General features: G+C 52.6%; 1 protein-coding gene across 1 annotated transcript in view; it reads right to left on the minus strand.

Annotated features, from left to right (window-relative positions):
* Positions 1–21,343, minus strand: part of BEAN1 (brain expressed associated with NEDD4 1) — a 58,750-nt gene extending 37,407 nt beyond the window's left edge. Inside the window, exons 1-2 of the mRNA XM_055299408.2 lie at positions 21,282–21,343; positions 11,085–11,191 (exon numbers count right to left, since the gene is read on the minus strand). Of these exons, the coding sequence (XP_055155383.1) occupies positions 11,085–11,109 (25 nt within the window). The 5' untranslated portion in view covers positions 11,110–11,191; positions 21,282–21,343. The remainder of the gene's footprint in view (positions 1–11,084; positions 11,192–21,281) is intronic.
* Positions 21,344–21,891: the final 548 nt, after the last annotated feature.

Genomic DNA, 21,891 nt, shown 5'->3' on the forward strand with positions numbered 1-21,891 from the left:
AGAGTCTCATTCTGTTGCCCAAGTGCAGTGGTGTGATATCGGCTCACTGCAACCTCCGCCTCCTGGGTTCAAGAGATTCTCCTGCCTCAGCCTCCCAAGTAGCTGGGACTACAGGCACCTGCCACCACACCCAGCTAATATTTGTATTTTTTAGTAGAGAGGGGTTTTGCCATGTTGGCCAGGCTGGTCTCGAACTCCTGACCTCAGGTGATCTGCCTGCCTCGGCCTCCCAAAGTGCTGGGATTACAGGCGTGAGCCACCGCGCCCAGCCGTGTTTTTTGATTTGAGTGTGTTCAGTTTTGAACATTCCTTGAGCTTGCACTGATGGTTGGTGCACCTTTCTGTATGTATGCTATATTTAGTGGTATGCTGGCAAATCAGCTTTCAGGAAAAAAAGAAAAAGAAAGGAAGAAAGAAAAAAAAAATCCCTGATTTGTACCACTTGTCATTTTCCACAGTGTAAACACTCACTGTGGTGAATTTCCAGTTACCAGTGGTTTAGCAACTGGCTCATGAAACTCCTGCTTATTTAGCTATTGGCTCTTGTGAGCTGGTATTTCTACTAACAACAACAACAACAAAAAACGAACAAACAAACAAAAAAACCCTAGAGCATCTCTCTAGGAAAGCAATTCTCAGTTCTTGCTGTAGATGTTCAGAGATTCTCCTGGTGTCTTGGGGCCTACAGGGGAGGGATTGCAACAGGCAGGAGGGGAAAGTTTTGCTGGTCTGACTGTCCACTGCCTCCTAAGTGGCAGGTGGGGACCGGGTTGTGACATTTGTCTTTTTAAAGATGTGCCTTGGGTCACACTTTTACTTTCCAAAGGGGGCTTCTCCTCTGCATCTTCACTGAGAACAGAGCAGCAGGCTCCCTCCTGGGGCATTTTCCACATTTATGTAGAAAGAGCACCTTACGTGGACTCAGGATGGGAGGTTGAAGTTTCAGCCACTAACATACTGTGTGACCTGGTCCCATTCCTTTCTGGACTAAGTTTCCACATCTGTAGGGTGAGACAGTTAGGGTAGAGCCCCAGGGTAAGACTCACAGGCTTGGCAGATGACCTCTTGCAACCAACCTATGAGGTAGGGAGAATCTATCTGCCTGAGTTACCCCATCAGGTGCTTGTGATGGGGTCAGGCACAAGGCTGGCACCTGGCTGGCCCCTGCTGGAACTTGGCAAATGCAGGTGGGCCGCCTTGCCAAGCTGCCTGTCAACACCAACCTGGGGCTGGTAGGGAAGGGAGAGAGAAGATGTGTTCTCTCCCTGGGCAGTCTGGGGAGAATCTTGCAGGGAAGACTGAGTTAGTTCTGCAACAGTCACTGTAGGATAAACACTCTGAAAAAGAAAGAAAAGAACACATGCTCACTGAGCACCCCTGTGTTCACCAAACCCTCATAGTCACATTGGAAACTAGGTCTAATGATCCCATTTTACAGGTGAAATAACAAAGGCTCAAAAGATTGAAATACGTTTGCTCCAGCGGTTTTCAAACCTGGGTCTCTTAGCTCTTGCTGTTGTTACTGCATGAGGCCACATTCACCTCCAATCCTCTTCCTTAGGCCCATTCCTAGGGGACACAAGTGCCACCCAGGTATGAAGGCACCCTCGAACTCCTGGGCTCAAGTCATCCTCCTACCTCAGCCTCCTGGGTAGCTGGGTCTACAGGCATGTGCCACCATGCTCAGCTAATCTTTAAATTTTTTGTAGAGACAGGGTCTTGGTATGCTGCCCAGGCTGATCTCAAACTCTTGAGCTCAAGTGATCCTCCTGCCTTGGCCTCCCAAAGTGCTGAGACTACAGGTGTGAGCCACCGCACCTGGCTGGGTTCCTCTCTCTTGTCTTGGAAGCATACAGGCTGCATGCTTCTGCAGTGATGCCTGCAGAGGACAACCAGGCTTTCCCAATCACCTGGGCACAGGTCCAGATGCAGAGCTGAGCATCAGGGTGGCTAATTTAGGGTAGCCCTTGGCAGAGAAAGAGAAATGTCCTTACTCATTCGCGTTAGTAGGAAAATCCCTCCCCCAGTGTACTTGGCTTTGGGGTGCCATGGGTGACGACCCCAGGGGATCATGCTTTCCTTGGCAAGACTTCTAGATAGAGAAATCATTTTGCCCTTCACCGGCCCAAGGCTCAGTCTTTTGACCCTTCCCTTCCCCACATTCCCACACTTGCTCTCTGGGTGATCTCATCCCACTTCACAGCACTGAGCGGCATTCACACACTGACAGTCCTCAAATTTACATCCCCAGCTCCAGACTCTTCTCTGAACTCCACATTCATGTACCCAACTGTCTGCCCTGTATCTCCACTCCAACGCCTGCAAAGTATCTCAGACAAAACATGTCAAAACTCTGCATCTTGACTCACAGTCCCCCACCAAACCTGCCCATAATATTCCCCATCTCAGCAAACGGCAGCTCAGTCCTTCGCGTTTCAAGCCACAAACGCTGTCCTTTTTGACCCCTTCCTTCTCATCCATCCCAAATCCAATGAATTTGCAAATCCTAACAGTTTCCCCTTCAAATCTGATCCCATATTGACACTTCCACTATGAACCTCCTGGTCCAAGGTACCATTGTCATCACCTAGACCACTGTCCCTTTTTTTTTTTTTTTTAGACAGAGTCTCACTCTAAGAGTCTTGCTCTGTCACCCAGGCTGGAGAGATCAGTGGCATGATCTTGGCTCACTGCAGCCTCTGCCTCCCGGGTTCAAGCGATTCTCCTGCCTCAGCCTCCCGAGTAGCTGGGATTACAGGCATGCCCCACCACACCTGGCTAATTTTTGTATTTTTAGTAGAGACGGGGTTTCACTATGTTGGCCAGGCTGGTCTTGAACTCCTGACCTCAGGTGATCCATCCTCCTCGGCCTCCCAAAGTGCTGGGATTACAGGCATGAGCCACCCAGCCTGGACCACTGTCTTAACCTCCTAACTGGTCTACTTGCTTCCAACTGGATCCTCCTCTAGCCTCTTCTATAACCAGGATGATCAGGTCCCTTCTCAGCTCAAACCCCTCCAATGACTACTTGATTAGATGCCAAAGTCCTCCCATGGCTTCCAAGGCCCTATATCATCTGGTCCCTACTGCCTCTGGTACCTTTCCTCTCCTCCTCTTCAGGCACCCTGGCCTTCGCGCTGTTGATGGATCAAGCCAAACCTGCTCCTGATTCAGAATCCTCTGCCTGGACCCTCTTCCTCTGGACACCTGTGTGGCTCCCTCTCTTCCTTCTAGCAACTTCTGTTCTGGTGTTACCTTCTTGGCGAGCCTATGCCCTGACCCATCACCTCTTTTTTTTTTTTTTTTTTTTTTTTTGAGACGGAGTCTCACTCTGTTGCCCAGGCTGGAGTGCAGTGGCGTGATCTCGGCTCATTGCAAGCTCCACCTCCTGGGTTCACGCCATTCTCTTGCCTCAGCCTCCTGAGTAGCTGGGACTACAGGCACCTGCCACAGCGCCCGGCTAACTTTTTGTATTTTTAGTAGAGACAGGGTTTCATCATGTTAGCCAGGATGGTCTCGATCTCCTGACCTTGTGATCTGCCCGCCTCGGCCTCCAAAAGTGCTGGGATTACAGGCGTGAGCCACCGCGCCCGGCCACCTCACTCTGCTTTTTTTGTCTTTGTAGCTCCTCCCCCAATTTGACATATTAGATATTCATTTGTCTGTTTGTGTCTGTCTCTTCTGGCTATGTCGGCACCATAAGAGCTGGGACTTTGCTTTGTTCAAGGCTGTAACCCTGGCACCCAGAAAGGTTTCAGCATGTAGCACTCAATAAATATTTGTTGAACGAATGAATAAATGAATGGAAGAGGATGCCTGATATCAGGGATGACTGTCCACGGTTTACAACAGGAACCGTGATGGAGCGGTGCTGCAGATAACCAAGCCTCAGGCTTCCTTCTGGCTTGTGGAACCCATGGCCAGCTTGAACTGGGGGGCGGCAATGCTCCCGCCACAGTGCCGGGCATTTGGCACATATTAGCTTAAGCCCCCACCTCCCGCTCATGGCAGGTAATCCTCATGGTAACTCTTACAGCACCAGGATACCCCCATTTTACACCTGGGGGAACTGAGGCTCAGGGAGGTCGGGTAGTACACAAATGATGTAAGCAAGATTCAAACTCAGGTCTGTGTGCTCCAAAACACAGCTCCAGTTACCCTTTTCTGGGCTGTTGGCGAGAAAGACACAGATCAAGTCAGTGTCCTCAAGCCCCAGTTCCCAGAAAGATCTGCCAACAATTGCAAATTTCACAGATGGGTTAGGTCTTTGCCACCCACTCTCTCTGTCTTCCTCCCCTCCATTCTCCCCCTGCACTGTGACCAGCAGGGACCACCGAGGGGACCTGCCTCCAGCCACCTGTGATTGGCTGGCTCCACCTGCAGCCTCAAAACCCCTCTACAAGCCATGGAGGCTGATGTTCCTCTGGCCTGCAGCCCTCACTTGCCCTTTGTCCTGGAGGGAGGTCAGGAAGGAGGGGCTTGAGACCTCTCTACGAGGAAAGGGAAGGATCAGATTGGGGAAAATCTAAGTTCAGAGAACAAAGGGAGCTCTGGGGAAGGGCTCAGGAAGCCCTTCCTCGGGGCATGGTGGACACAGGGGAAGAGCCACCCAGCCGCTATCAGGCAGGGCTGCCACCAGGGACAGTGAGCTCACCACCAGGGGACAGTGAAATGCCAGCACTTTGCCAGCATAGAGTGCTCTGCAACAGTTGGGGCTATTAAGACTGCATTTAGTGCTCCAGCCAGGTTGAATGCCCTCTTGCCAGAGACCTGAATATGATATGATTGTGCATTGAAAATTAAGATAAGCGGGCTGGGTGTGGTGGCTCATGCCTGTAATCCCAGCATTTTGGGAGGCCGAGGCAGGTGGATCACTTGAGGCCAGGAGTTCAAGACCAGCCTGGTCAACATGGTGAAACCCTATCTCTACTAAAAATACAAAAAATTAGCCGGGGGTGGTGATGGGCACCTGTAATCCCAACTGCTTGGGAGGCTGAGGCAGGAGAATCACTTGAACTGGGGAGGCAGAGGTTGCAGTGAGCTGAGATTGTGCCACTGCACTCCAGCCTGGGTGACAGAGCAAGAGTTTGTATTAAAAAAAAGTTAAGATGAGCTAGCAATAAAATTAAGATGAGCTATCAAATGCCGAGTACTCACTAGGGTCAGACTCTGTGCTAGACCAGAGAACTGTCAGGAGGGGCAGCTAGGATGTTCAGGGGCCATGAAGTCCTGTGGCAGAGTGGATTCCTCACCCCTGTTGTGGCAATGAAGGAGTAGATTTGGCTCCACCCTTGTCCTTTTTCCAGCTGTGGTTTGGCTAAGATTGAGCCCTGGACAAACTCACTTGGGGTGTAGCCCTGACCCCACCATTTTCTAGCTGTGTCATCTAGACTAATTTCTTCAACTCCTTGAGCCTCAGCTTCCTCATGTGTGGAATGGGCACACTCACCCCTCCCTTGCAGGACTTCTTCAAGGAAGCAAGGAGGCCACATAAAGAAATGATCATAAGGCCTTGTAAATCCTTCACCTGTGATATCTTATTTGATCCTCACAGTAACCCTCAGAGACAGAGCACTGGCTGAAGTCACTCCCTCCATCCCCTTGCTCACTCCAAAGTCACACTTCAGCAAAGGATGGATAATGGTTTCATTTCACAGGCTAGAGATCACTGGGCAGTGTCTGCATGTGTTCTGGCTCAGTGGGAAAGAGTGCTACAATTGATTAGTGATGTCTGCTCTGGGCACAGAAGTGGTAAATTTTGCAGTGTGTGCCATCGTTTGCTCTCCTTGCCCTCAAGTCCTTTCTTCTATTGGTAGCTAGGTCTCTGCTGAGATAACTGTCACAATGAACAGAGCAAAAAACAGCAACATCTGGTCTGAACCCCAAATTCATCTCCAAGAGTCCCCATCTCTCTCTATTTCCCCCTCTCCCTCAATATAGACCTGTGTAGGGAGAAGGTAGCCAAAAGGAGAAGACTTTCAAATTTCTTGAGCATCTTCTCAGTGCCAGGCACCAAGCTAGACTCTCCGTGTAGCATGTCAATTTCGAGCACCAAACCAAAAGGGTGCTATTGTTATTCCCATTTTATAGATGAGCAAATTGAGGTTTTTAGAAATTAGGCTGTTTGCTCCAGCTGATAAGAAGCAGGGCCAGGTTGCACTGGAACCCACACACTATATATCATACCATCTCTGAGGGAGACCCATGCCCACCCAGAGGCCCTGCCTGGCTGCGATTCCTGCCAGCCTGCAGGCAGCCACCATGAGCCCAGCAGAGACAAGCCCCACTTGACTTCTCTGTGGATGATCAGATGCTACCTTCCACCCTTCTTCTTCCTGCTTTGCTACAGACTCAGTCTCTTCTGGGGCCCCCAAACCCTTCCTTCCTTAGATCTGTTCCCAAAGGCCAGAGGGAGGCGGGCTGCCCCATCTTTCAGGGAGCTCCACCGAGCTGCCATCAGCTGGTGGCAGAAAGAGGTTGTGAAGCATCTGTTCTTGGAGCCTGCATCCTGGGGGAGTCCTGGGCCACCTTTCCCAGCTGGGGCCTGATAGAGAACGCTCCTCCACCTCCAGCCTTCCTGAAGAGCCAGGCTGGTTCTCCTACACACTCAATGCTTGAGGCAGGTCCTCTGAAGGCTGGGAAATGGCTCACAGGCCTGGTATTTGCAGGCAGAGAAACTGATCTCCCTCTTGCAACCACTTGGCCAAAATCCCTCTGGGCTGCCCTGGGTCAGGGTTTGACTGCCTCCCCCTTTCTTGTTTTTGCCTCCTCTCTCTGCCTTGGTCTTCTCATCTGCCGAATTGAAAGGAGGAAGTTAATAAGAGCCGCCGGTGCTATCTCCGTGAGGGGCAGGGATGAGCTGAAATGCCTGAAAGTAAGATGGCATTGAGGGGTGGGGAAATTGGGGTGTGAGCAGTGCCTAGGAGGGGTCAGCCCAGCCTGGCCGATTAATGCCTGCTGGACTCCTGAGGGGCTGATGGACAAGCCTGCTCCCCCAGGGCCTGCAGCCATGGAAGCTGGCAGACCTGGGTTACAGGTGGGCTGGTGCCACTCACCTTGCTACCCTGCACTTGGTGGGCATAGCTGTTCACTTTCTCCAGACCTCATGTGCGCTGACTCCTAGGGGCAGGGTCTTGTTTGGGAAACGTTTGGGCTTGTTTTACCTTCTGCAGACTTTTCTGGCTACTCTTCTAAGCTGGCAGGGAGTAGGGGTGGAAATCCCCAAATGGGAACAGGCTGGGGCTCCTACTCTAACTTTCCCATTTTGTGGGGGCTTCAGTATCTTCATATGTACCTGGCAAGCTCATTTTGGGGTCTAAGGAAGTTAAAGCAATTCTGTATGTTTCTAAATGCACAACAGCTCCAGACCTGGAATGAGGAATTAAAAACAGGGGTGTGTGTCCATGTGAGTGCCCTCCTGGGATTTCTGGGTTTCCTTCCTGAGTGATCCTATGTCTATTTTGGGGGGTCTGGAGCGCTCGGGGTCCAGCATCCCTCTCAGAACCTGTGTAAGGGCCTCTGGTCTGTGAGCCATGGAGGCTGTCCACAAAGCATCTGCTTCATCTTGACTCATTTGCTTGTTCAGTTGCTCAATAAACACTGAGCACCTCCTATGTGCCAGGCACTGAGCACAGTGCTGCGGGTGAACCGGGAACCCAGCAGGCATGGCCCCTGCTTCCTGGACGTTCACCGTCCACCGGTGGCACGAACAAGTGAACAAGCAGAAGAGACTTAATGAATGAGCAATTTCTAGATTGGATCTGAAGAGGGGGCCGAGATGGGAGCCAGGTCAGAATGATGATCTGTTGAGCCAATTCAGAACCCCAAGGGCCTCCTTGGGCAGCTGGCAGTGATGGATGTATGATAGGAGGGGAACTGAGGTTCATTTCCAGATTTTTGGCTTGAGTGCCCCAAACCAATACAGCAAAATCAAGCAAAGCTGGCCTAGAGGGGAAGACAAAGAGTTCAGTTTGGGTCAGGCTGAATCTCAGATTGGGGTGGGGGCTGCCCAAGGCAGACAGACAACAGGAGGAAGAAGGAATAGAAAGCCCAGGAAGAAACTAGGGCGGGAGAGACTGTTGGAAGCTACCGGCCTAGAGGCTGCAGCTGATAGCAGTGAGGGTGAGAAGGTCTGGGGCATGCACAGTGAGAAGGGCGGGGGCTGCACTGGAGCCCTGGGGGCCCAGCATCCCAGGGCAGGGGCAGGGAGAATCCCTGCTCCTCCACCACTGCCAAAGGAGACCATGAATGGAAGGTCAGATGGTCTGAGAGGCTGGCTGGAGGACACAGGGAGGACTCTGAGTCAGGGAACCCAAAGCAGGAGAAGTCATCACAAACAGAAGCACCCAACAGGAGCCAGGCACTGTGGCTCACGCCTGTAATCCCAGCTCTTTAGGAGGCCAACGCAGGCAGATCACCTGAAGTCAGGAGTTCGAGACGAGCCTGGTCAAATGATGAAACCCTATCTCTATTAAAAACACAAAAAACTTAGCCAGGTGTGGTGGTGGGCGCCTGTAGTCCCAGATACTCGGAAGGCTGAGTCAGGAGAATTGCTTGAACCTGGGAGGCGGAGCCTGCAGTGAGGTGAGATCATGCCACTGCACTCCAGCCTGGGTGGCAGAGTGAAACTCCGTCTCAAAAAAAAAAAGTAGTACCCAACAGGGTGAGACGCAGCTGAGAAATGGAAGAGGGTGAGACGCAGCTGAGAAATGGAAACCATGGAATGGTTTTAACTACACAGAAGTCGATGGGATGTTAGGGTGCAGGTGCACAAGCCAGACTGGAGCCAGACTGAAGCTGACTGCGGGTGCTGGAAGGGGACAGCAGGTGCTTCTTGGACAAGTTCAGACTGGACAATGTGAGAAGAATTTGGCAGAGACGATGACGGAGCCTCCATGGAGCCTCACAGCAGTCCTGAGCTCCTGGAATCCACTGGGCTTGGTGGACCCCTTAGTCTCAGAGATGTGTCTGGGTCAAAGTCATGGAGGGATCTGGTGGCAGGGTCAGGGCCTTCAGCTTCTCCCCGACCTGTGGCCTCTAGCTCCTCCTCCAGGGTGTATAATTATGTGTTTATTCACTCAACAAACATTGAGTGCTTACTGCATGCCAGGTATTGGGTCTTTGGGGAAGGGGGAAATTCAGAGATGTGCAGGAGCTGCTTCTAAATGGCCTCAAATGTCAGTGACCACACCCTGGAGTCCTCAGGAGGTGGATATGCAGAGGGCTGCCCTGCAGGGATGGCCTCTGTTAGTGAGATGGACCCAGCTTCCGACGGCCTGGGGTTCACCCCAAAAGGTTCTGGAAAGCCCTCTGCACTCAGCGTCCCCAGCCTTGACTTTTCCCAGGCTTCTCCATGCCGGGCTGCTCCTGCCTGGTCAGAAGACAGGGCCAAGAATGTGACCATTCCCAGCGCTCTGCAGGGCAGGTGTCCCTGGGCTCTGGGGTGCCCTGAATAGCAGCCTCCTCTCCTGGCCTGGGACTCGGGCTTTCCTTTCCTGATCATACCACAGCAACAGTGACAACAGCAACAACAATTTGTTGAGCCTGTACTTTCCATCACTACCCCTCCTCGGGTACCCAGAGCAGCCAGGCCGAGCTCCGCCACCCTCTGGACACCACTCTTTGAACAATGAACCCCACAGCCAGCTCATCCCCCTGGCGTGTCTGGTGATGATCTCACCCAGGTGGGACATGCCAGTGTCCCCTACCTCCCACTGCAGCTGTCCCTTGATATCCAAATGATTTAACAATCAGGGCTTCGACTTTTTGGAAGAGAGGCCCCCACCCCATGATCCACGTAAACAATGGCACAGATTGGAACAGACAATGGCGAGTGGGGGAGGCATTACCCAGAGTGAGCAGGGGAGAGGGGAAAGGGTCCCCCTCTGAGGTTAGGGTCCCTGATTTCACAGACTCATAGTCCTGACTTATCAAGAAGGGGTGGGACAGTTTTGCATGTCTCCCCAAATTATAGCAAGTGGTGGTGGTTTGGGGGGGCTCAGGGGACATCATGGAAGAAAGCAGGTGGCTGCTATGGGAGAAGTGAAAGGGGCCCTGGGGCAAGGGTGGTGGCATGAGTCGAGCGGGTGGAGACTAGGAGAGAAGTCGAGGGGGCATCGGGGTACCCCTGGCTGAGTCCATCATTTGGACTCAGGGGCCTCAGGGAGCCTTGAGAAGACTGTTGAGGGGCAAGATCATCTACCGGCTTCCGGGAATGAGGAACTTCATGGTGGGGATGCTCGGGATGAGTTTCCTTAGGAGAGTAAACCCCAAGAAGTGTGTTCTGGGGAACACCAGTCCCATGAAACATTCCTTGTGGTTAATGTTTGAAAGGAGCAGTGGATTTTCTCTTACCTATGGGAGCCTCACAACACACATCACCAAATTATTATTATTTTTTTTCTGAGAGAGAATTTCGCTGTGTTGCCAAGGCTGGAGTGCAATGGTATGATCTCAGTGCACTGCAACCTCCGCCTCCCGGGTTCAAGCGATTCTCCTGCCTCAGCTTACTTAGTAGTTGGGATTACAGGTGCCCACCACCATGCCCAGCTAATTTTTGTATTTTTAGTAGAGATGGGGTTTCACCATGTTGGCCAGGCTGGTCTCGAACTCCTGACCTCAGGTGATCCATCTGCCTTGGCTTCCCAAACGGCTGGGATTACAGGTGTGAGCCACCACGCTGGCCACACATCACAATATTAAAAGCTCAGGAAAGTCCTGCAGGAGCAAAATTTTCTTAACGTGACTCCCCCAGCATTTTTCCCACTTACTTGGCCATGGAGTCTTTTATTTGTGTGTGGGTGTGTGTCATTCCATTAACATCCCTCAGAGGAACTCCGATCCACACTTTGGGAAGGGCTGATACAGAAGAATGGGCCAAAGTGCGATTTTCAGTTCTCAGGGAGCATCTTGCAGACGTCAGGGGTCTTCCGTGTTGCCCTCTCCCCACCCAGCATGCCACATTAGCCTCTGGTTGGACCCCCGCAGTTCTTTGGCAAACACCTCAAGCAGGTCTCTGCAGCTTGACTCCAAGCTCTGCCCTTGCCTGGCCCCCAGCGGCGGAAGGATGCGGGGAGGAAACTTACAGGGGCAGGGACGTTTGAAGGACATGTAATCCTTGGAGCAGAACAGCGGAGCCAGCCTGCCCACGGGCACAGCTCTGACTTCTCGCAGGGAAGGCCCCTCCACTCACCTGCGGAGACACAAACAGGCAGGTGTTGGGGGGCCCATGCTGCACCCACAGCCCCTGTAGGCTGGGTGCTCATATCTCCTGAGCTGTCAACCTCTGCGGGAGAGGATGGTGACTTCTTTGAGAGCACGTGCCCAGTCTGGGCAAGGGGCTGGGGGACCTCTGGGCTGTAGAATGGGGAGAGGGACACAGGGGTAGGGCAAGTGTGTGTTGGGGTCCCAGTGGTGGGGGTGGTGGGGAGGAGATATCTCTCTTGGGTGGATCTTTGAGTGGCAATTAGGATCCCAGAGTTCTTCTGTCTCATGATGAAAATGTGAGATCCCACTGCCTCGGACAACTTCAACAGACCATGGCATCATGAGCCACTTGGAGCTATCGGGGCTGGGAACACTGAGACCTGGAGAGGTGAGGGGCTAGTTCAAGCTCTCACAGCTGGGTTTTGAAGGGTGTTCATTGACACCTAGCCCAAACCATATTATTATTATTATTATTACCCCAACATAAATAAGAGGAGGGTGTTCTTTTCATCCTCATTTTATAAACCAGGAAGTTGAGGCTCAGAGTGGTTATGCAGCTTGCCCAAGGCCACACAGCTTCTAACTACTGGCTGAGACTTGAGTCCCGATCAGTTTGCCTCCAGAGCCCACACTGTCAGCCAGCACAATTCTTTAGAAGGCATCTGTATATTAAATTACCGATTCAGAAACAAAGGCCTACAGAATGAAAAGGCTTCTTTCCCTCTCTCCCCGCCCCCCAGTAGGAACTTGATGAACAAGTGGATGTCTAGAGCAGTGAGGGAGGGCCAGGTCACTTTGACTCCAATTTGCAATGGAGAAAACATTTTAAAAAGGTGACTCATGGCTGGGTGCGACGGCTCACACCTGTAATCCCAGTATTTTGGGAGGCTGTGGTGGGAGGATCGCTTGTGTCCAGGAGGTCAAGGCTGCAGTGGGCCATGTTCACACCACTGCACTCCAGCTTGGGTGACAGAGTGAGACCCTCTCTTTAAAAAAAAAAAGGGGCCGGGTGCAGTGGCTTATGCCTGTAATCCCAGCACTTTGGGAGGCCGAGGCGGGCGGATCATGAGGTCAGGAGATCGAGACCATCCTGGCTAACACGGTGAAACCCCGTCTCTACTAAAAAAAAAAAAAAAACAAATACAAAATTTAGCCGGGCATGGTGGCAGGCGCCTGTAGTCCCAGCTACTCAGGGGGCTGAGGCAGGAGAATGGCGTCAACTTGGAAGGTGGAGATTGCAGTGAGCCGAGATCGTGCCACTGCACTCCAGCCTGGGTGACAGAGCGAGACTCCGTCTCAAAAAAAAAAAAAAAAAAGTAGCCCATTCTCCCATGTTGCTGAAGATCTGAATTTGTTCATGTCCCCCAAGGGACATGAGGCTGTAGGAACAGGAGAGAGATAAGGTTCTTATTTTTAGGGAGTGTGGTCACTTGCCTTGCAGAAGCGAAACTGCATCTGTGGGCATTGGTGAGCAGAGATCATGAGTGCCAAGTCCTGTGGGCTTTTGCAGGGCAAAGCTGGCAGCCCTAAAGCCAATGGGAAAAGACTTTGCCCCTGTAGGGGTCATGAGGGGGTACATATCCCTCATCCCTAAAGCAAATTGAGGCTTGTCATCCCTGCTTGGGAGGGGCTAAGAAGAATGTGAGGACACCAAGGCTCAGAGAGGCAAAACACTGCCAAGAAGTGGCAGAGCTGGTATTAGCACTGAAGGATTAGACTTTTGAGCACAGACTCTCCAAAGACAGTTCTCTGATTCATGTTAAATAGAAAAACTAGTTATTCTGGCCGGGCGTGGTGGCTCATGCTTGTAATCCCAGCACTTTGGGAGGCTGAGGCGGGCGGATCATGAGGTCAAGAGATCGAGACCATCCTGGCTAACACAGTGAAACCCCATCTCTACTAAAAATACAAAAAATTAGCCAGGTGTGGTGGCATGTGCCTGTAATCCCAGCTACTCGGGAGGCCGAGGCAGGAGAATTGCTTGAATCTGGGAGGTGGAGGTTGCAGTGAGCTGAGATGGGGCCACTACACTCCAGCCTGGGTGACAGAGTGAGACTTTATCTCAAAAAACAAAAACAAAAACAAAAACAAACCAGTTATTTCCCAGTGTGCTTTGGCTGCATTTCCCTACGAGGAAGGCTTCCGGGCACTGGGGCCTCCAGCTGTGGCTCACATTCACCAAATACCTGCATGTGCCTAATGTCACCAATGGCATTGCAACAGACCTTTGAGGTGGGGGACATCATTTCCATTGTGCAGATGAGAGAACAGGCTCAGGGAAATAACCCATCCAAGGTCACAGAGAAGAGATGGAGGAAGAGCTGTGTGCAGAGGGACTCTGTCACCCCCAGTGCCTCTCACTTACTGCCAGGGACACCCCCAGAGACCGGCTGTCCTGATGCTCTGGCTGGCCTGCTTCCTAGACACACTGGGCTGATCATCCTTCTGGGCTGTTCCCTCTCCCTAGCATGCCTTTCCTTCCACTTGGCAAACTCCTATGTAGCTGTCAATACCCAGATCAACACACCTTTTCAGTGAGGTCCTCCTTAACTGCTGGAGACAGAATGATCACACTGGCTGTGTTTCTGTCACACCTGGATGCCCTTCCAGGACAACTCTGGATCTAAATTATTCTAGACCAGTAGCTCCTCCAGGGCATGGAGGGTCAGCGTGGCCTCTTCAAACTAGCTCAGGGCTGGGAACTGAGGGGAAGTTCAAAAGTGCATGGAAACACTAGAGCAAGCCAACCTCAGCCTGATGCAAGTGCACGACTGAGGGGTGGAGGCTGCCTTTCAAAGATGCTTGGCTTGCTGAAGAGGAGGAGCTCTATGCAAAAAGTTGAGATGCTTCCCAGGCATCTTGTCACGGTTGGTGACCACGATGCCAACAGTAACCGGGGCTGCCACTCCCTGCCTCCTGCAATGCCATCAGCACTTTAAACACAGGCTCCTGCTGCAACCTCCTAGCACCCCAGGCTTGCATCCATTGATTCATTTCCCAAGCACCTACGCAGTGTCCCACAAAACCCTTGGAAGACACATGGAGGGGCTTTGGGGGGTCCTAAAATAGGAGCTGGATTTTCAACCTGGCTGCCTGTTTCCTTCTCCCTTCCCCCACTCCAGGATTTCTGTCTGAGGACCCAGAAGAAAACCACTCCCTGGTGGCATCAGACCCTCTGCTAGGGTAGAGCTTTCTCGGGGTCATCAAGACAAAGGAGCTGGGTGTGGCGGCTCCAGGTAAGCAAGTGCCCATCCTGGTGTCCCACACGCATGTGACTGAAGTTGCAGTGAGGAGACAGCCATGAGGGGCACAGATGGGCTGGGACTGTGGTTCCTTTCCCAGGGGTTGGGGTCGGGGTCAGGGTTGGGGGCAGGCCTACCCCAGCTGCTAGGCCAAGCATGGTCACCTCTCCCCCTGCCCGCCTCTCTTTGAGCCCAGCATGCGAGGCTCGCTCCTGCCGGTGACTCATCTCTGACTGGATTGTCTGGCTGGGAACTCGAGGGCGGGCGGGTGGCACTCCAGGCTTTGAAGTGGCTGAATGGTGTGTGGCAAGCCCACGTCATTCCCACTACCCTTCACATCCCTGCTCCTGGAATATCTCCACTCTGAGCTCTGCTGTGACACTCAGAATTGGGCAGGGGAGCGTGTGGCTAAGTTGAGAGAGCCTGGGTCTGCTGACGTGCCAGTGTCAGGGGATCCTCGTGGCAGAGGCTTACAGAGCTGGAAGGCCCCAGGAGCGGCCAGCCTCGCACCATGGGCGGCAGACAGAGATGGGCTGTGGGGGTGGCCTGGCCTTGTGAAAGAGGCCACAGGATGGCCACCTGTTTACACAGCCTCTGCTCAGTTGCTGCCACATGCTGTCAGCTTACTGGATCCTCAAAACAAATCCCCAATTCACAGATGACAACACTGAGACTCAGAAGAATAAGGGGCCTGATGAGATGGTGAGCCCGTGCCCCAAGAGGGTTCCTAGGAGGATTTGCAGCAGGATATTGGCTTGCTCAGCTATTCTCTCTTTAGGAAGGTGGAGAGGGTGCCAGGTGAGGGAAACAGGAGGCGGGGAGCATGGGAGGCTGTGGCCAGAGGTGATGGGGCCTAAACAAAGGCGGTGGTGACTGCAGAGGAAGGGCAGAGGCCGCCATCACTGGTTCAAGTGTTTATTGAAAGTCTCAGCTGAGTGCAGTGGCTCACGCCTGTAATCCCAGCACTTTGAGAGGCCAAAGAGGGCGGATTACTTGGAGTTAGGAGTTTGAGAGCAGCCTGGCCAACATGGTGAAATCCTATCTCTACTAAAAATACAAAAAATTTAGCTGAGTGTGGTGGTGTGCGCCTGTAGTCCCAGCTACTCAGGAAGCTGAGGCAGGAGAATCACTTGAACCCGGGTGGTGGAGGTTGCAGTGAGCCGAGATTGCACTACTGCACTCCAGCCTGGGCAACAGAAAAGAAAGAAAGAAAGAAAAAGGAAAGAAAGAGAGAGAGAGAGAAAGAAAGAAAGAAAGAAAGAAGAAAGTCCCTGGTGCAGCAGGTTTTAGGTGCTGGGGACAGACTGGCAAGCCACACTTTGACCGTCCCTTTCTGACCAGGACTGGAGATGCAATGGTAATGGTGGAGTCTGCAAGCTAACAGTACAGGAAAAACAGAGGCAGTGTGTGCAGGTGGGAATTGCACTGTTAGATGGTTAGATACGGTGGCTGCGGAAAGCCTTGATGAGAGGGTGCAGGTAAGCAAAGACTGGAGGAAGCAAGCTAGGTGGGCAGATACCTGGGGAGAGAGGATTCTGGGTAGAGGTAGCAGAGAGGGCAAAAGACCCTGGGCGGGAACACCCTTGGTGGGTTTTAGGGACAGATGGATCTGATAGAGAGGGTGAGGAAGAAGGAGGAGTGTAAGGTGATTCCCTGTCTGCCTGGGTGACCGGCAGATGGTGGAGATGGGAGAGATGGTGACTCCAGGTCTTGACAGCTCAGACAATCACTGTGTCCCTGGCACTCAGCAAGGTGCCTGGCGCATAGGAAGTGCCCCCATGACTGCTGAGTGAATGCATGATGCCATCTCACAGGGGTTTCATGGATCTGTGGGTGTGCATGTGATTGTCTAGAGCCAGAAGGAAGTCAGAAATCCCAGGGACTTCGGTCAGTTGCACTGATCTTGAAAGGACTGCATCTGCCTCACCAAGGCAGGGGCTCACTTGTGAAGCTGCAGTTGGGGGTGCTCAGGCAGCAGGCAACACCTTTCTCCTGTCCCAGGAAGGTCTTCATGTGAGGTGAAACCCAGCTAGTAACTTCCCTAATAGATAACATACCTTGGCCAATGTGGATACACTCATGTTTGTCATATGATTGAATAAAGGAATCAATGAATTTAGGAGTGGGGGAGAAAAGTAATGAGAAGCCAGTGGCAAAGAGGTGGGCAGGAGGCACTGAGGTTTGCAAACAGGTAACTTGGTCTTGATACTAGAAAAGGGATCCAGGTGTTTGACAGCCTTCAAACTGAGGAGGCCTTCTTTGTTTGTTTGTTTTTTCAGAAAAAGGCTCACTCTGTTGCCCATGCTGGAGTGCAGTGGTGTGACAACGATGAAAACTTGTCTTTACAAAACATACAAAAATTAGCTGGGCATGGTGGTGTGAGCCTGTAATCTCAGCTACTCAGGAGACTGAGGCAGGAGAATCACTTAAACCCAGGAGGTGGAGGTTGCAGTGAGCCGAGATCATGTCACTGCACTCCAGCCTGGGACAGAGTGAAGCTCTGTCTCAAACAAACAAACAAAAAATTTAATAACATAAAGACTTTCAGTCCAGTCTAAAGATGACTTTCTGGGGAAAAAAAGAAAAAAATGGTAAAAAAGACTTTCAGTATAATGTTAAGAGGGGGAAAACCCTGTTATTTTTTCAAACACACACACACACACACAACAGGTTGTAGAATTGTGCATATATCATGATCCTTATTTTGTAAAAGAAAAAAAAACTAGGGAATATATTAATACATAGCAAAAGATTAGAAAGGACAGAACACAGATAGAACACTAATGTGTTCACAGTCATTGTGCTCTCTGGGTGATGGTAGGATTAAGGAGGATTTTTATGCTTTTTACATTGTTAATGATTTTACAATTTATTTCTTACAATGAACATGTATAACTTTAATAACAATCTGAAAAACATTTTGTGCTAACAAAATGAAAGGCAATTAAGTGAATAAGTCAGTGATCGTTAATTCATTAGAAGTTGTGGGGTTTTTGTTTGTTTGTTGTCAAGAGCCAGGGTTGCCTAGGCTGGTCTTGAACTCCTGGGCTCAAGAGATCCTGCCTCAGTCTCTGGAGAAGCTGAGACTACAGGCATGTGCCACCATGCTGGGGTGTTCTCAACGAAACATTTTAAGGCTAATCTAATTGCCTTTGAACATGTCATTTGTCATTGAAAAAAAATTTTTAAATTTACTTGTCATTGAACTCACTGATAAGCTTTATTATAATATTAGAAAAATAATATCCATTGTTTTTAACCTTTATCAAATTATCCTTGGCACTTGAGCAAGTCCTATTTGCCAAATATTTGAGGGAATGGTTTCTGCTATTAACATTTTATTTTCAATCAATCTATGCACTTGGCAAAAATAATAATGATAATAGACCATATGTTTGTAAAACACTTTATAATTTTGGAAGGCACAATAAGTGCTGGGTACTAGTCTAGGCTCTGAGAATATAGTGAACAAAACAGTCAAAAGTACTTGTTCTTGCAGGGCTCACATTACACTGGTGTGGGCATACAATAGACAAATGAATAAGATATACAGATGTTGGGGGTAATAAGTGCTCTAGAGAAAAATGGAGAGAAGGATAGGTAATGAACAGGGAACTGTTCTTTTAAATCAGTTTGATTACTGTTCAAACAGGAAAACAAAATACGAAGGTGCCTAAAAATTCTATAGCCTGTGGACAATTAACATATTCTTTTTCAGTTCTCAGACATAAAATGATTGAAGATGTACATGAAAGAATCATTCTAATAACTGATTACATGTCATCTAAATTACAATGTGATAATTATCAGTTTTACAAACTCATACAATTAGGATGAGTCACAGTGATGTTTTAATTATTCTATACGTGACAGAATTAGATAGTCCTTAAACTTTTTAAGCCTCAGTGTTCTCATCAATAAAATGGGGACAGGTATAGTTCCTAAATCAGAGAGCTGGTTATCAGAATTCAAAGAGAAAATGCATACGTTTAGGAAACGGCGTGTGCGCAATGCATGTGCACAATGTCGACACCGCAGGCCACTGGCAGAGGTCCACTGGACATGGCTGTGTGCTGTCTGTATATGAGTTCTTCATCCTCACACTATTCTGGGAGGTGTGTAACGTTTATTCCCATTTTCAAGAGGGAACTGAGGCTTTGATAGATAAGTCACCTGCCCAGAACCACATGCTATAAACCCAGGTGGTCAGGTGGTCCAGCTCCAAAAAACTGCTCTCAGCTGTGACTCTTGTTTGTGCCTGCTTGCTAATGGACTGCAGAAGCCCTCCTGGCCTCAGTTTCTCCCTTTAGGAGACTGACAGCAGATGCCTCTCACCCTATCCTCTGAGTACTTCCAGGGCAAGGGCTTCAGACAATGGTCCTCTGAAGGTGTCCGGCTTATTATTCCTAAAGCCTGACAGTAATGCCTGCATCCCCGTCACGTTCCCCGCTGGCTGTGTTCCAAATCCTGAGCGAAGCAGGAGACTCAAGCCTAATTACTTCCTGATTAACTCCTTTGGGAAGATGAGGAGTGAGGATTTTGGAAGACACAGCGATGTGTCCCCTAGTGGGTGAATGGGGAAGGGGAGGGGGAAGATACAGAGGAAGAAGAGGAGAGAGGGAGATTCCGTGTAGGAGTCCCCAGGTGGCAGCTCATCCTGTCTGTCTCACCAGGTGTACCCTGGCACCATGTGGACATGTTTCCTCATCTGAGATTCCTCCCCCATCCCTGTTCTGGGCAGCTGGGCCACAGGTGGCCAGGGACCAACATGGGTGTGAACTGGTTACTGCTTTCTTCCCATCACTCCTGCCCGCCTACCCGCTCCTTGCCACCTCCAGGATCCCAGCATCCTCCCCTATCCCCTGGGCCTATGCCCTGCTCTGCTCTGGGTCTGAGGTCCCAGCCACACAGACTGGAGCAAATCCCTTCCTGGGGACACCCTGCTCTGAAGTTTGAACCTCTCAGTCAATCACTGGCTCCATTTCCTCCCCGACATCCTTCATTTCTGGTGCCTCGTGGCCCAGTCGCCTGGACGAATACATCACAGTCTACGAGGAATCAAGCCTCAGACCTCTAGGCTGTCTCCTGGTGCTTCTTGTTGCCTGTCTGAACTGTCACCATCCGTGTGTCCAAGCCACCTGACAGCCTGATGGCTCCTCAGGGAAAGCAATCCTACACCCGGGAGTGGAGGGAGGTGTTCAGTTCCCTTGTACAGAGCTCGAGCAATGGGCGGGTGCCCCTCTCTGGGGCAGCAGACACCAGCCAAGGGCAAGGAGGAAAAGGGTGCACCTTACAGTCAGATGCAGCCTTTTCACCCTGGAGAGAGATGGGAGGTAGCAGGGGAGAACTGGGCTGGGTGGTAGAGAGCCTTGGAGAAGGGAGTGTCTGAGAAAGGGTGGGCCCTGAGGAGAAAGTTTTGCTTTGCAATTAAATGTCAACAGCTTGGGGAATTCAAAGGCCTCCTTGGAGGGGGCTGGGAGCACCACTTCAGATTCAGAGGCACTCTATCTCAGCATCTACTGGTGCTGGACACCTCATGACACCTGCAGCCCACCACAATTGACCACTGGCTGGGCGCCAGGCACCAGGCTACATACCCCCACAGCATCATCTCATTTAATCCTCCCAATTCACCTTCCCCATATTCCAGATGGGGAAACTAAGGCTCAGAGAGATTCGTGTCTTGCTTAAGGTTGTACAGCCAGGAAGTCAGCCAAGCCCACCTTCTGGTTCCAAAGCCCTTAAACATCCCGCTCACACCAGACTCCTGCTTACTTTCAGATGAGGAAACTGAGGCACAGGGTGGTGAAGTCTCTCGTTCTGGCAGAGCAGTTATGATGTTTGAGGAGTGAGTCCAGAGCGGCATGCTCTCGGCAGGTGCCCATCGGAAATCGTGGCTCAAGACTAAGGATCCCTGAACCCCTGCCTCTCACACCAGTTACTTGTGCCCTCCCTTTCCCAGCCTGCGCCCGGCACCCGCCCGAGATGGAGAGGGCAGCCCCTGGTCCTCACCGCTCTCCAGCCTCCAGACAGCGGAGCCCGATAGGGAGAGAGGAAGGGCAGCGAGAGTCAGCCGGGGCTGGGGTGGGGTGGGCCCTGCCCCCGGATGGGGGGTGGCGGTGCCACTCAGCGCTGTGCAGCCAGCCTGAGCTGCCGCCTCGCTTCGTACTCAGCCTCGTGTCCCTCTGACAGCGCAAGGGAAAGTCTGCCCCAAAAGGGGAGAAGGTGCGGAGGGCGCGCTCTCTCTCCCACGCTCAGTGCTGAGACAGAGGCACGGAGACAGGGGCATACCCCAGGCGACCTGCTCGTCGAAGGGTCAAACTTCCTAGCTCAAAGGGGTGGGGGTAGGATCAAACTCCAAACTCCGCGAAGCCCCAGCCCCTTTCCTCTCCCACCCCGGCCGAGAGTGCGCCCTAGTTTTCCCTTCTTGGTTGAGTTGTTCAGGGGTCCCCAAAACCGAGGGCGAGGAGCTGGGGAGGCTGTCTTGGGTTCCCCAAACGGGGTGGATGCTCGTCGGGGACTCGAGTCAGGCAGAAACCCTGGATACCTCCCCTTCCCCGAGGTCCGAGGGCGCGATCAGGGTCAGCCTCGGCTCGCGCAGATCCCGGTGGCCAGCCCAGGGTCGAGGGTCCGGGGGAGACCTGGGATCCCACTCCGTTCCGAGTGCGCTGCGGTTCCGTTCCAGACCGCGCATCCGCCCGCCCCGCGCACCGAGGCTCCGCGCGGCGCGCCCCCGGGTGTGTCGTTCGCCGGTACCGCCGCAGAGCGCGGGGGAAGGGGGCCGGGACCCCCCGCCCGCCCCTCCCCCGCGCCGCCCGGCCCCACGCCCCTTACTCGGCTTTGCTGCAGCGCTCCGCTCCGTGCGCTGCAGTGCCGGCTCCAGCTTCGGCTCCAGCTCGGGTTCCCGCTCCGGCTCCGGCTCCGGCTCCCAGTCCGGTTCCCGCTCGGAGGCCACTGCGCTCGGGCTCGGGCTCGGGCGTCTCGGGGGGCGCGCCGCTACGCTTCGGCCTGCTGGGCGCGCAGGGGCGGGGCCGGGCGAGCCGGGCGAGCCGGGCCGACCCGCCGTCCGCGATCCCGGGCCGAGGCAGCAGCAGCGGCGGCGGCTTCCCAGGCCCCGGCCCCGGCCCCGGCCCTGGCCCTGCCCTGCTGCAGCCCCGCCCGGCCGCCCGTCGTCTCCGCGCCGCCGCCCACGCCACCGTCACCGGCTCCGGCCCCCCTCGGCGGCGGCGCGGCTCCCGGGCCTCAGCACCGCGGCGCCGCGGCCCGGGTCACTCCGATATGGGGGGCGCGGGTGCGGGGGAGGGCCGAGCCGCGCCCCTTTGCGCACAGCCAGCCCGACACCCACACAGCAGCAGGCGGGGCAGGGCGGCGAGGAGGCCGGGAAATGCGGGAGGCCGACGCTCCAGTCAGACGTGTGAAGAGGACACACAGGCGTGTGTAGGGA

This window comes from Symphalangus syndactylus, chromosome 11, assembly GCF_028878055.3.
Source record: "Symphalangus syndactylus isolate Jambi chromosome 11, NHGRI_mSymSyn1-v2.1_pri, whole genome shotgun sequence".
NCBI classification, from domain to species: domain Eukaryota; kingdom Metazoa; phylum Chordata; class Mammalia; order Primates; family Hylobatidae; genus Symphalangus; species Symphalangus syndactylus.